Source organism: Anabrus simplex, chromosome 7 (genome assembly GCF_040414725.1).
Source record: "Anabrus simplex isolate iqAnaSimp1 chromosome 7, ASM4041472v1, whole genome shotgun sequence".
NCBI classification, from domain to species: Eukaryota; Metazoa; Arthropoda; class Insecta; order Orthoptera; family Tettigoniidae; genus Anabrus; species Anabrus simplex.
In genome coordinates, this window is record NC_090271.1 from 82,846,454 (window position 1) to 82,860,326 (window position 13,873).

Here is a 13,873-nt window from a genome sequence, read left to right on the forward strand (position 1 = left end):
CACACGACGGCGAAACGCAGGCAACCAAGAATGAGTTAGCTGGAAAATTTATAATGTCCAATAACGGACCATTATATTGGTATTATAAATTTACTCATTTGGGACAAATAATTTAGGTTCCTCATGGGAATCAACATCTACATCAGCTCTCAAGGAGCGAGCCACGAACCTACTACACTGGCATAGCAGGGGGAGAGGTGATACTCCCATGTGGCGCGTCCCAGGTGGCGGATAGGGGGGTCCTAACCGGCTTGCTGGCGGACTTGAGGGAAATAAAATACCTCTCGCGGACCAAACACACTACCCCCTGCGGGTGGGGGACGCACATGTAGAATACACCCGCGGTATCCCCTGCCTTCGTAAGAGGCTACTATAAGGGGCGACCAAGGGATGATTGAATTAGAACCATGAAACTACTCTTGATTCGTACCATCATGCGGGGAACACCATGGGTTGCATGTACTTGCGAGTAGTATCACTAAATTGGTACGAAATAGGTTTGTGATTAGTTGCAGTAAAAAGCCTGGCCTGGTGGATTCCAGTACCCGTGCGTTGTACCCATGTGAGCAACACCGCGGATCTGGGCGTAGCCTGTGAGTTGTACCGCTATATGAGCGGCACCGTGGGTCAGCGTTGCCTGTGATTGCTACCCACTATGTGAGGAACACCATGGGAATACCGGCGCCCGTGACTAGTACACCTAGGTGAGGAACCTTACCGGTTTGCGTTGGCTATGAGTGAGGCCACTGTGTGAGAAACACCATAGGTCTGCGTTCCCTGTACGAATTGCAATACTTGTGAGTAGTACCATCTTGTGTGGACCACCGTGAGCCTTCATTACTTTTGATCAGTACCCCAAAATGACAAATACCATGGTTCTACTTTACTTGCGACATGTACCATTCTGTGGGGCCTTAGACGTGACTTTAGGACCCATTCAGACATCAAGCATCATTGTGCTTTATAAATGGTCCCTTGGTCAGTAATACTCTAATTAACTACCTTCTTGTTTTTTTTTGTAGGGTTCATGTCCATCCATTCATTCTTCATGACAATTTTTATTTTATTTTATTTTGGTCAGTGGATGAAATTGAATTTTTTGTTATTTCATTTCGTACCATTAGGGGCCGATGACCTCGATGTTAGGCCCCTTTAAACAACAAGCATCATCATCATCATCATCATCATCATCATCAAGGAGGGAGCTAGTTCTTTCAAATGAGTCATTCAAAAGAGTCAGTTATTGCTGCAAAAGCAGATTTGATGAAACTGGAAAAAAGTTCCTTTTAAAATGCACTGCTCAAGTACTGCCGAAAGTTATCTTTAATAAGCAAAATTCAACATGAATCATGAAAGAGATAGCATCTGGTATCCAAAAGAGAAATAATTTATACAGGAAATTGAGGGAAAATCCAAGCAACAGTAGATACAGATAGACTGGGAATTAACAAAATCAAATCGTTAATCCATGTTGCCTACAGCTCAGTTCCACTTGGTCATAAGCACACTCGTACTTCAGCAATCCAAGTGGTGCAAAACTCTTTTATTTTGAGGTGTGTATTAATATGATTAATTATCATAATAAAGAAATGGTGGGATAAAGTCAATATATCTGCATTTCAGTGTCACTAAGGAAAAAATCAACCAACCAACCTTTCCAGCTGTTTCTGCAAGACGGTTGAGTCCAATGTATTTAGTCCATGATAAGGAATTCTCATTCTGTGGTTCGTACAACCCTGCGACTGTCACAACTCTTACGTGGACAATATATGATGCATGATAAAAGGCAGGTCCTTGTTTGTACAGCACTGTTAAGCAAGAAAAATTACATTAAAATGATACAAAAAACATATCCATTAGTTTTTCTCATTCTAGATTTTACAGCTATCAGATATATACACACAACAAGAATTAAAGTGAATCCACAATTAATGGCAGTAAGCTGACTTCAAACAGAAATCTACACAAACATGAATTCCTAGTATCTCAAGAAACTCGTGAAATGCAAATACTTTCTGTACCACCATTTGGAATAAACTCATAAAGTAGGAGTAAATATTTTCATGACAATAACCTACCAGGTACATAATCAGTGACATTAGGTACAACTTTGCAAGATCAGCTTTTGAGATAAGGAGTTCTGTTTTGTGCCAGAAAATTTACTGATACAAGACCTTAAGATGCCACTGGAAAGAGCAGGTATCGAACCCACCAATTTGGGGTCAGAAAGACAGTGCTCTACAATCTGAGCCACTCACAAAGGTAAGGCACTACCTGGGAAAGTGATTTTTGGAAGCAGGATTCATGTAGTAGTAGTAGTGGTAGTAGTAGTGTACCCTCAAGGTGTTGTGTTATTGAAATATTAGAGTGTACTGGCCAGCCAGTCTTGAAATAACATGTTCCAACGTATGCAGTTTACATATTAATAAGCGTTTACCACCCACAGCTTATCAGGTGGCTGAAGCAGTAGTGTTCTGGCATCACAGGCACGATGCTTGGGGTTCCAGTCTCCATCCATGCAATTTTTCTTTTACCTGAATAATTATTTCATGATCTTTATTCAGCATCCCCTTTTCTGAAACATTTCTTAACATGCTCTTTTTGGAACATTCATAAATATTTTCAAAAAATTTAAATATCTAATGTTATTTTCCAAATATATTTTAAAACTGTAGTGTTTTTGTGATATTTTATGCAGAATATTGTGTATTTTTTTTTACAACTTGCTTTAAGTCGCACCAACATAGATAGGTCTTATGGCGACAATGGGATAGGTAAGGGCTATGAGTGGGAAGAAAGCAGCCATGGCCTTAATTAAGGTACAGCCCAAGCATTTGCCTGGTGTGAAAATGGAAAAACCATCTTCAGGGCTGCCGACAGTAGGGTTCGAACCCCACTATCTCCTGGATGCAAGCTCACACCTGCAGGCTCCAGCAGGCATTCCTTCATGATACAGCATGGCATCCTTTAATTGCAATTTTGAAGTTTTGTTGTAAACAAATTCTCCAGGTGTTTTCTCTTCAACCCCCGAAAGGACCAGCAATTTCGTCATTCCTCGACATTTCCTTCGAAGATCATTTTTGCTAACTGCTTTATTTCACAAGACACCACAAAATATTTTTAAACATTTCAAAAGCCAACAATGAACTAATGAGGATGCTCCTATTTTTCAATTGTTTGATGACCGGGCGAGTTGGCTGAGCGGTTAGTGGCGCGGCGAATCCCTCTGTCGGCAGCCCTGAAGATGGTTTACCGTGGTTTCTTATTTCCACACCAGGCAAATGCTGGGGCTGTATCTTAATTAAGGCCATGGCCGCTTCCAACACCTAGGCCTTTCCGATCCAATCATCGCCATAAGACCTGTCTGTGTCGGTGCAACGTAAAGCAAATTAAAAAAAATAAATTGTTTGATGATGCATACATAACCAACTTCTCTCCTAGTTGGGAAAAATCCAGGACAAGGCATGTCTATAGACCCCAGACCTCCTATATTCAGATACAGCTGCACATTGATAGTCAGGTAAAAATGAATATTTATTGGATGAGTCACTGCATTTACTTCCAAAATTCTGACTACATACAGAATATTCTGTATAAAATTCAAGGAAAATTCTTCAATCTATATATCTACATATATAAAATAACATGTCCTGACTGACTGACTGACTGATTCATCATCGCCGAGCCAAAACTACTGGACATAAAGAAATTAAATTTTGGGGATCCATTTTTATTACAGTGTAAGTGCTCACTAAGGAAGGATTTTTGGATATTCCGTCGCTAAGGGGGTGAAAAGGGTGGTGAATTTTTAAAATGAGGATATCTATATCTCAAAAAAGTTTACAAACGTAAAAATTGGTATTTGGAATCTCCTTTAAAAATAAAGAAAAACGTATTTTTTAGTTTTTGGAAAATCCCACTAGGAAGGATGAAAAAAGGGGGAAAAGGGGTTGAACACCTATTATGAGGAGACTTATATCTCAAAAACTGAAGATGTTACAGACATGAAAATTGGTATTTGGAATCTCCTTTGAAAATAAAGAAACACGTATTTTTGTGTTTTTGGATAATCCGATAAATCGAGGGTGAAAAGGAGTGACAAACGGAGTGAATTTTAAAAAAGACTATATCTGCAAATTCTCTTAGACACGTAACATATTACAAATTTGAAAACTGGTATTTGGAATTTCCTGTAAGAGTAAAGAAACAATTTTTTTTTTTTTAAATCCACTTAAGGGGAACTGAAAAAGGGGGTGAATTTTTAAAATTAGCAAATCTACAGTACCGGTATAGCTCAGAAACTTAACATATTGCAAATGTAGAAATTGGTATTTGGAATCTCCATTAAAAATAAGGAAACACGTATTCTTTGGTTTTCGGAAAAAGTCCTTAATGGGAGGGAGGGGGTGAAAGAATTGAACAGTTAATTGAATTATTTGTATGATAAAGTATGTACATATACCAAAAATTCTAAAGATGTTACAAACGTAAAAACTGGTATTTGGAAACTCCTTTAAAAATAAACACGCATTGGGGGGGGGGGGGAAATCAACTTGGTAGGGGTGATGAAAACGTAGATGAATTCCTTTTACAAGGATACAATATCTAAAAAATGGAAGATGTTACAGTCGTGATAATTGGTATTTGGAAGCTCCTTTAAAGAAACGGATATTGTTTGTTTTTAGAAATTTCACTTGAGTGGGGAATGTGAAAGGAAGTAACAAAAATTGAATCATTTTTCTGGAGAAACTTATATCTCAAAACTGAAGGTTACAGATGTGGAAATTGGTATTTGGAATCTACTTTAAAAATAAAGAAACAGGCATTTCTTGGGTGGGGGAAAACCAACTTAACGGGCAGAGGTGGAGTGAAAAAGGATTATTTTCATGAGGATACTTATATCTCAAAAACTAAAGATGTTACAGACATGAAAATTAGTATTTGGAATCTCCTTAAAAATAAAGAAACACGCATTTTTGGAGGGAAATCAATTTGGGGGCGGGAGCGGTGAAAAAGAAGTTTAATTCCTTTTCATGAGGATACATGTATTGGTAACTCAAAACTGAATGTTACAGTCGTGATAACTGGCATTTGGAAGCTCCTTTATAAATAAAGAAACAAGTGTTCTAGGTTTTCGGAAAATTTGCTTAAGGGGAAGGGTGAAATAAAGTGAAAAAATTTAATTCCTTTTATGGAGAAACTTAGATCTCAAAAACTTAAGGTTACACACGTGAAAATTTGTATTTGGAATCTCCTTTAAAAATGAAGAAAAACACATCTTTTTAGAGGGGGGGGGGAATGAATCAATTTAACGGGCTCGGGGAAAAAGGAGTTGAATTCTTTTTATGAGGATATTTATATCTGAAAAACTGAAGATGTTAGAGGCATGAACGTTTGTATTTGGAATCTTCTTTCAAAGTAAAGAAACACGTGTTCTTTTGTCTTCGGGAAATCCACTTAAGTGGGGGGGGTGAATGAATTGAGAAACTAGTTGAATTCTTTGTATGAGGATACTTATATCTCAAAAGCTAAAGATGTTAAAGACGTAAAAATCGGTATTTGGTTCTCCTTTAAAAATAAAGAAACGTGCACTTTTGGGGAGGGGGATCAACTTAACGGGTAGGAAAGGGGCGGGGAGTGAAAAAGGAGTTGAATTACTTTTATGAGGATACTCATATCTCAAAAAATTAAGATGTTACAGACGTGAAAATTAGTATTTGGAATCTTCTTTAAAAATAAAGAAACACGCATTTGTTTATTTCGGAAAATCGACATAAGGGTTGTGGGGTTTAAAATAAGTAAATAAGGGGTTGAAATATGTTTATAAGGATACTTTATCTTAAAATCTGAAGCTGTTACAGATGTGAAAGTTGGTATTTTGAATTCTCTTTCAAAATAAAGAAACACTTATTTTTTGTTTTCGGAAAGTCCACTTAAGACGGGAGAGGGGTGGAAAGAAGTGATGAAGTTGAATTATTCTTATAAGTTTATATTTATCTAAAAAACGGAAGGGGTTACAGACGTACAGACATGAAAACTTATATTTGGAATCTCCTTTAAAAATAATGAAACATGCATTTTTTTGTTTTCAGAAAATCCAGTTAAGGGGCTGAAAAGAATTTGATAAGCGGGTGAATTTTTAAAATGAGTACCGGTATATCTACATTATATGTAAAAAACTTAACATGTTAGAGACAAGAGACTTGGTATTTTGAATGTCCTTTAAAAATACAGGAATATGTACCGCTTTGTTTTTGGAGGACACACTTAACGGAGAGTGAAAAGAAGTGAAAAATAGTTGAATTATTTTTTATGAAACTTATCTTAAGAACTGAAGATGTTACAGACGTGAAATTGGTATTTGGAATCTCCTTTAAAAATAAAGGAACATGTATTTTTGTTTTTGGAAAATACACTTAGATGGGGGTGGGGGATGGACTGATCACGGGGTTGAATTCCTTTTATGGGGATACTTATGTATATCTCAAATACTGAAGATGTTACAGATGTGGGAATAGATATTTGGAATCTCCTTAAAAATTAAGGAAAAAACATTTTTTTCGACTTGAGAGAAGACTGTTTCTCACATGTACAGTTCTATGTCGCATGGTCGTCTTAACCCCAAAAGGTAATACCACAAACATGGTTTACAAAGAATTTCTGGGGTAAATGAATCTCAATTTTTGGGTGAGTTCTCATACTTTAGGAATTTTCAGATAATGTCTTAGCACAATGCGAGGAACAACTACGTTGATCAAATTACGAAATCCACGCGAGCAAAGCCGCAGGTAATTGCTAGTATAAAATAAGAGTTTTGTCTGTACCTTGCTCAGAAATCAGTATTTCTGTATCGGTCATGTTCACAGTAACAAGGAAATGCACGATTTAATTTTCCATCATTTCTGTCTGTATGTATGTGTGTACGGACATCACGAGAAAATGGCAGAAGAGAATTGAATGAAAATCGGTATGTAAAGTCGGGGAATGTTGCACTACAATCTAGGCTATAAATAATTTTATTCCCGATGAGTGAAATGGTAGTTTAGGGGAAGGTCTAAAATTTAATTCTCAAATATGTATGTTATTAGTGGTCTTATCGACAAATGCTACATAACTTTATATAGAACTAAATTTATGATCATTTATGCCTTATACATTTTTACCATACCTGCTATGATAATGGAGAAATTCATGAATTTTAATTTTGTTGCCAAGTCCATATCAACGCCGAGCCACGACAAAATGGGTGAACAGAATTTAATGAAAATCGATATGTTAAGTCAGAGAATGAGGCGCTACAGTCTAGGCTATACATAATATTATATACACTGCATAAAATGGTAGTTTAGGGGAAGAGGCATAAAATTTAATTTTTAAATACCTATGTGATTGGTCCTATTGAAAAAGTAGCTACTACGTAAGAAAAGTTATAGAGAATATGTTTCCAATCATTCATGTCTTAATACAGTTTTACCATACCCACTGTCCTCCTCCGTAGTGTAACGGTTAGTGTTATTAGCTGCCATCCTCGGGAGCCCAGGTTCGATTCCCGGTACTGCCAGAAATTTAAGAATGGTGGGAGGGCTGGTATGGGGTTGAAATGGTACATGCAGCTCACCTCCATTGGGGGTGTGCCTGAAAAGAGCTGCACCACCTCGGGATGAGGACACGAGTTTACTTACATACCATACCGACTATGATAACAGTTTTCATGAATTTAGACTTTTGTTACTTAGTCCATATCAATGCCAAACATCGATAACAGGGAAGTATTGTTCAATCATGTTAACTGGCAATGGTTTTTGTCATGATTGTCCTAAGGTGTAAAACCACATGGTCATTGGTCCATATCGACAAGGAAAATTGTGAGGATGATTATAAAAATCAGAAAAAATCATGAAGGAACGATCACTTGAAGAATAAGACAAAGGGGAGTCGTGAAAAAAGGGAGAACTCTCTTTAAAATAAATTACCTAGTATAATAATAATGTTATTGGCTTTACGTCCCACTAATTACTTTTCCGGTTTCTGAGACGCCGAGGTGCCGGAATTTAGTCCTGCAGGAGTTCTTTTACATGCCAGTAAATCTACCGATACGAGGCTGACGTATTTGAGCACCTTCAAATACTACCAGACAGCCAGGATCGAACCTGCCAAGTTGGAGTCAGAAGGCCAGCACCTCAACCGTCTGACCCACTCAGCTCGGCGAACTAATATAAAAGCCGGAAGAAAACTAAATGCCAAGGCCTACAATATCGAAAGCTCAAAAAATTGATCAATAACATTACATTGACCCCTGTTTGTTGTAATGTGCTTTGTTTGTTCTGCTGCCACTCATCTCCGACAGATGGGATTACGAAGATGTACAATATTATAGGGAAGGATCCACCTTTCAATACTCCGTAGTAAGTTGAACTAAAAAGTAGTTACAACCTGTTTATTGGGACCGCTTTCAACACATTTCAAGTGTCATCATCAGCCAATTAGCGAAGATCTTAAAACAACTAATATATTGAACACAGGCAAAAAATTAACATTGTATCATATCGTAGCAATTCAGTTAATGTTCAAAACACAATAATCACAGTCAAGAGAGTAAACAGAACATCACTATCTTGCGCCGAAAACAAATATAGCTGAAGTTCATAAGCAGATCAAGTATGCACTTATGTAAAGTCGTTGCTAGGCAGGTCTTGTAGCATTTGTTTCTCCGGCCGAAGAATGAAGTCTTAGGAAAACAGTGTAGGATTTAATTTCGTCAAATTCAAAGTGGATATATAGGTTTTAAAATAATTTAAAACGTTAAAAAAGAATAAAGCCAAATAAAAATATATTAAAAAATAGGAAGAAATAATGAAAGAAATACGAGGTTCAACTCGAAACAACTTGCCGTAGTAATTGATAAAGAAATGATAAATAGAGAAAGGGGGTGGGGAACGTTTATTAGAGGGTGGTGGTGGTGGTGGTAATTGTTATTAGAGGAAAAACAATTGGGCAACAATCCTTTATATAACACTAATTCGAGGAAAAAGGAGGAAGAGAACCGACACTTCGAAAAATGAAGATATCGGTTAAAGGAAGACAAGGGCCACGAAGGGCGTGAAAATGAAAGACTCCCTAGCCCTTGCAAACCTAATAGCATCGGGGTCGGAAAGGAACAAGAGTTGACCAAGGGAGGTCGGACAGAATAGATGAAAGTGAGGAGCCTGGCACAAGTAAGTGGAAGCAATGCCAGGACTCAGCTAAGGGCCCCGTGGTTGCCAACCCACGCTCCGAAGTTCAGAGCCCCTTGAGGGGGAGGGGGGAGAACTAAGGAGGATCAAGGGGGGTGTTGCGGAAGGGGGAAGTGGCATGAGAGGGTATTGTGTAAATTGTGAAAGATTGATTCCTTATTTGTTGACTTCAGGTTATTTAAAAAGTAGATGAGAAAATCGAAAAGGGCATTGGGTTTCTCAGAAATATCATTCAGATTAAGATTTGGATTGAAAAACTGGTCAAGGTGTATAAAACAGTTTTCGGTGATGTCTAGGAGAGGGCCTTTATTTAGAGTGCTGAGAATTTCAATATCCTGGTTTATTGTAGTGCAAGCATATTTTGTGTCATGTATGTGTTGTCCCACTGCCGAAAATCTGTTGTGCTTTATTGCATTAACGTGTTCAAAGTACCTAATTTTGAAATTGCGACCAGTTTGACCTATGTAAGAAGAATTACAGTTGTGGCACTTAAAACGGTATACGCCTGATTTAGAAAAGACACTTGTTCTATTTAAGGAGTGGGAGTTATGTAATAATTCAAGGTTTCTATTATTAGTTCGAAAAGAAATCATGGTATTGTGTTTTTTGAAGACATTAGCTATACTATAGGTATTTGTATTGAATGTGAATGTGGTGTAAGCAGCTGGTTTGGGAATATCTTTTAAGTGTGTTGTGTTAGGGCGGTGTCTAAATTTGTTAATGATTTGTTCAATAAAATAAGAATTATAACCGTTAAATTTGGCAATAGAGCGGATGATGTTTAGTTCTTTATTTAAGTTATCCTTTGATAGCGGAATTTTGAAGGCGCGGTTAACCATACTGTTGTATGAAGCACGTTTATGTGACTGTGGGTGAAAAGAGTCTTGTTTTATGGTATTAGCTGTATGTGTGGGTTTTCTATAAATCATTTATATGATAATGAGGAAGGTAATCTGTTTATTGTTATGTCTAGAAAATTAATTGATTTGTTTGATTCTGTTTCAAGGGTGAATTTAATATGTGGATCAATTTTATTGAGGCTAATAAGAGTAGAAGCTGCATTGAAAACTATCATCCAGTATAACGAATGTGTCATCCACATATCTAGCCCAAAATAATACATGTTTAAAGTCGTCATTGTTATCAATGAAATTGTGTTCTAAAAAGTCTAGGTATATTTCTGCAAGGATCTCCTAGGCTGGAGAACCCATAGCCAAACCATCTTGTTGATAAATTATATTGTCGAAGATGAAGAAGTTGTTAGTAACTACTAATTTTAAGAGGGTCATGAAATCATTCATTTCAAGTTTGCTTAAGGAACTGTATGTATTTAAGTTATTTTCAATAATAGGAAATAATTTTCTGATATTAATACTGGGATACATATTGACAATATCGAAAGAGTGTAGAGAATGGTGTGGTTGGGTTTTAAAGTTATTTAATTTCTCAACTAGTTCTATGGTGTTTTTTACAGACTTATTCGATAAAAATTTGTAATTATTCTTAAGAAATTTATGAATGAATTGTGCTAATTTGTAAAGTGGGCTGGGTCTGTAAGTGCTCAATGGGACTTATTTCAATCCCATATAGACGATAAATTATTCTTCATACTTTCCAAAAAGCAATCAACTCTAAACAGAAAACTTAACAATCTCAAAAATATCTCTACGACAAGGAAACCTTTGACTAAATTACCTAATGAACCAAAAATCATGACAATATAATTAGTAAGTTCCACCCCCCTGTTGTAAACTTATCCAAAACAATCCTAGATGATAATGATAACTTAATCCTATCAAAAGGCCCTAAACATAACTGGCCTAACTTAAATAAAAATAACAGTGTTTTTAATACAATCACTGAATCTGAATTAGCTATAAAAAAAATGCCTTTAGAACTACAGGACGAAATTAGACTTGATGTCAAAAGAAAACTTAATAAGATTTACACATCTAATGATAATAGGAACACTGTTCCCTTCGTTGAACGTAAACACATTCCTAACCTTAAAAAGAAAATTAAAGACCAGAACCTCATTATCACAAAAGCTGACAAAGGTAACACTACAGTAATAATGGATAAAGTTGATTATATCAAGAAAACCAAAAATTTCTTCAGTAATAATTCCTTTTCTATAACAAAGAAAGATCCTACCCAACAAATTCAACGTCTCCTAAAACAAACCCTTAAGAACTCTTCTTTCTTATTTACTGAACATGAAAAAACAAAATTATTAAGCATGAATCCAGGCCTACCAACCCCTAAATCTCTCCCTAAAATTCATAAGACTGACGTCCCTATTCGACCAATTATTAATTACAGACCTAGCCCACTTTACAAATTACCGGTAGCACAATTCATTCATAAATTTCTTAAGAATAATTACAAATTTTTATCGAATAAGTCTGTGAAAAACACCATAGAATTATTTCCTATTATTGAAAATAACTTAAATACATATAGTTGCTTAAGTTAACTTGAAATTAATGATTTTATGACCCTCTTAAAATTAGTAGTTACTAACAACTTCATCTTCGACAATATAATTTATCAACAAGATGGTTTGGCTATGGGTTCTCCAGCCTCGGGGATCCTTGCAGAAATATACCTAGACCTTTTAGAACACAATTTCATTGATAACAATGACGACTTTAAACGTGTATTATTTTGGGCTAGATATGTGGATGACATTTGTTATACTGGATGATAGAGTTTTCAATGCAGCTTCTACTCTTATTAGCCTCAATAAAATTGATCCACATATTAAATTCACTCTTGAAACAGAATCAAACAAATCAATTAATTTTCTAGACATAACAATAAACAGATTACCTTCCTCATTATCATATATGATTTATAGAAAACCCACACATACAGCTAATACCATAAAACAAGACTCTTTTCACCCACAGTCACATAAACGTGCTTCATACAACAGAAAGGTTAACCGCGCCTTCAAAATTCCGCTATCAAAGGATAACTTAAATAAAGAACTAAACATCATCCGCTCTATTGCCAAATTTAACGGTTATAATTCTTATTTTATTGAACAAATCATTAACAAATTTAGACACCGCCCTAACACAACACACTTAAAAGATATTCCCAAACCAGCTGCTTACACCACATTCACATTCAATACAAATACCTATAGTATAGCTAATGTCTTCAAAAAACACAATACCATGATTTCTTTTCGAACTAATAATAGAAACCTTGAATTATTACTTAACTCCCACTCCTTAAATAGAACAAGTGTCTTTTCTAAATCAGGCGTATACCGTTTTAAGTGCCACAACTGTAATTCTTCTTACATAGGTCAAACTGTATTGAAAAGGTGGAAACGTTTACGTTCTTATTATTATTACTTATATATTAGGTCAAACTGGTCGCAACTTCAAAATTAGGTACTTTTAACACGTTAATGCAATAAAGCACAACAGATTTTCAGCAGTGGGACAACACACAGATGACACAAAACATGCTTGCACTACAATAAACCAGGATATTGAAATTCTCAGCACTCTAAATAAAGGCCCTCTCCTAGACATCACCGAAAACTGTTTTATACACCTTGACCAGTTTTTCAATCCAAATCTTAATCTGAATGATATTTCTGAGAAACCCAATGCTCTTTTCGATTTTCTCATCTACTTTTTAAATAACCTGAAGTCAACAAATAAGGAATCAATCTTTCACAATTTACACAATACCCTCTCATGCCCCTTCCCCCTTCCACAACACCCCCCTTGATCCTCCTTAGTTCTCCCCCTCCCTCCCAAGTGGCTCTGAACTTCGGAGCGTGGGTTGGCAACCACGGGGCCTTTAGCTGAGTCCTGGCATTGCTTCCACTTACTTGTGCCAGGCACCTCTCTTTCATCTATTCTGTCCAACCTCCCTTGGTCAACTCTTGTTCCTTTCCGACCCCGACACTTTTAGGTTTCCGAGGGCTAGGGAGTCTTTCATTTTCACGCCCTTCGTGGCCCTTGTCTTCCTTTGGCTGATATCTTCATTTTTCGAAGTATCGGATCCCTTCCATTTTTCTTTCCTTCCCACCCTCCATCCCCCAGGGGCTCTGAACTTCGGAGCGTGGGTTGGCGACCACGGGGCCCTTAGCTGAGTCCTGGCATTGCTTCCACTTACTTGTGCCAGGCTCCTCACTTTCATCTATCCTGTCCGATCTCCTTTGGTCAACTCTTGTTCCTTTCCGACCCCGAAGCTATTAGGTTTCCGAGGGCTAGGGAGTCTTTCATTTTCACGCCCTTCGTGGCCCTAGTCTTCCTTTGGCTGATATCTTCATTTTTCGAAGTATCGGATCCCTTCCATTTTTCTTTCCTTCCCACCCTCCATCCCCCAGGGGCTCTGTACTTCGGAGCGTGGGTTGGCGACCACGGGGCCCTTAGCTGAGTCCTGGCATTGCTTCCACTTACTTGTGCCAGGCTCCTCACTTTCATCTATCCTGTCCGACCTCCCTTGGTCAACTCCTCTTCTTTTCCGACCCCGATGCTATTAGGTTTGCAAGGGCTAGGGAGTCTTTTTTTAATTTTCACGCCCTTCGTGGCCCTTGTCTTCCTTTAACCGATATCTTCATTTTTCGAAGTGTCGGTTCTCTTCCTCCTTTTTCCTCGAATTAGTGTTAT

At 37.1% G+C, this 13,873-nt stretch overlaps 1 protein-coding gene across 2 annotated transcripts in view; it reads right to left on the minus strand.

Annotated features, from left to right (window-relative positions):
* Tsen2 (tRNA splicing endonuclease subunit 2) overlaps positions 1-13,873 on the minus strand; it is a 54,031-nt gene that overhangs the window by 20,950 nt on the left and 19,208 nt on the right. For both annotated transcript variants that reach the window (XR_010860748.2, XM_067151184.2), the window contains exon 3: positions 1,654-1,808. Coding sequence is in view for 1 of the 2 variants with exons in the window: in XM_067151184.2 (XP_067007285.2) it covers positions 1,654-1,808 (155 nt within the window). In the remaining variant the exon portion in view is untranslated. The remainder of the gene's footprint in view (positions 1-1,653; positions 1,809-13,873) is intronic.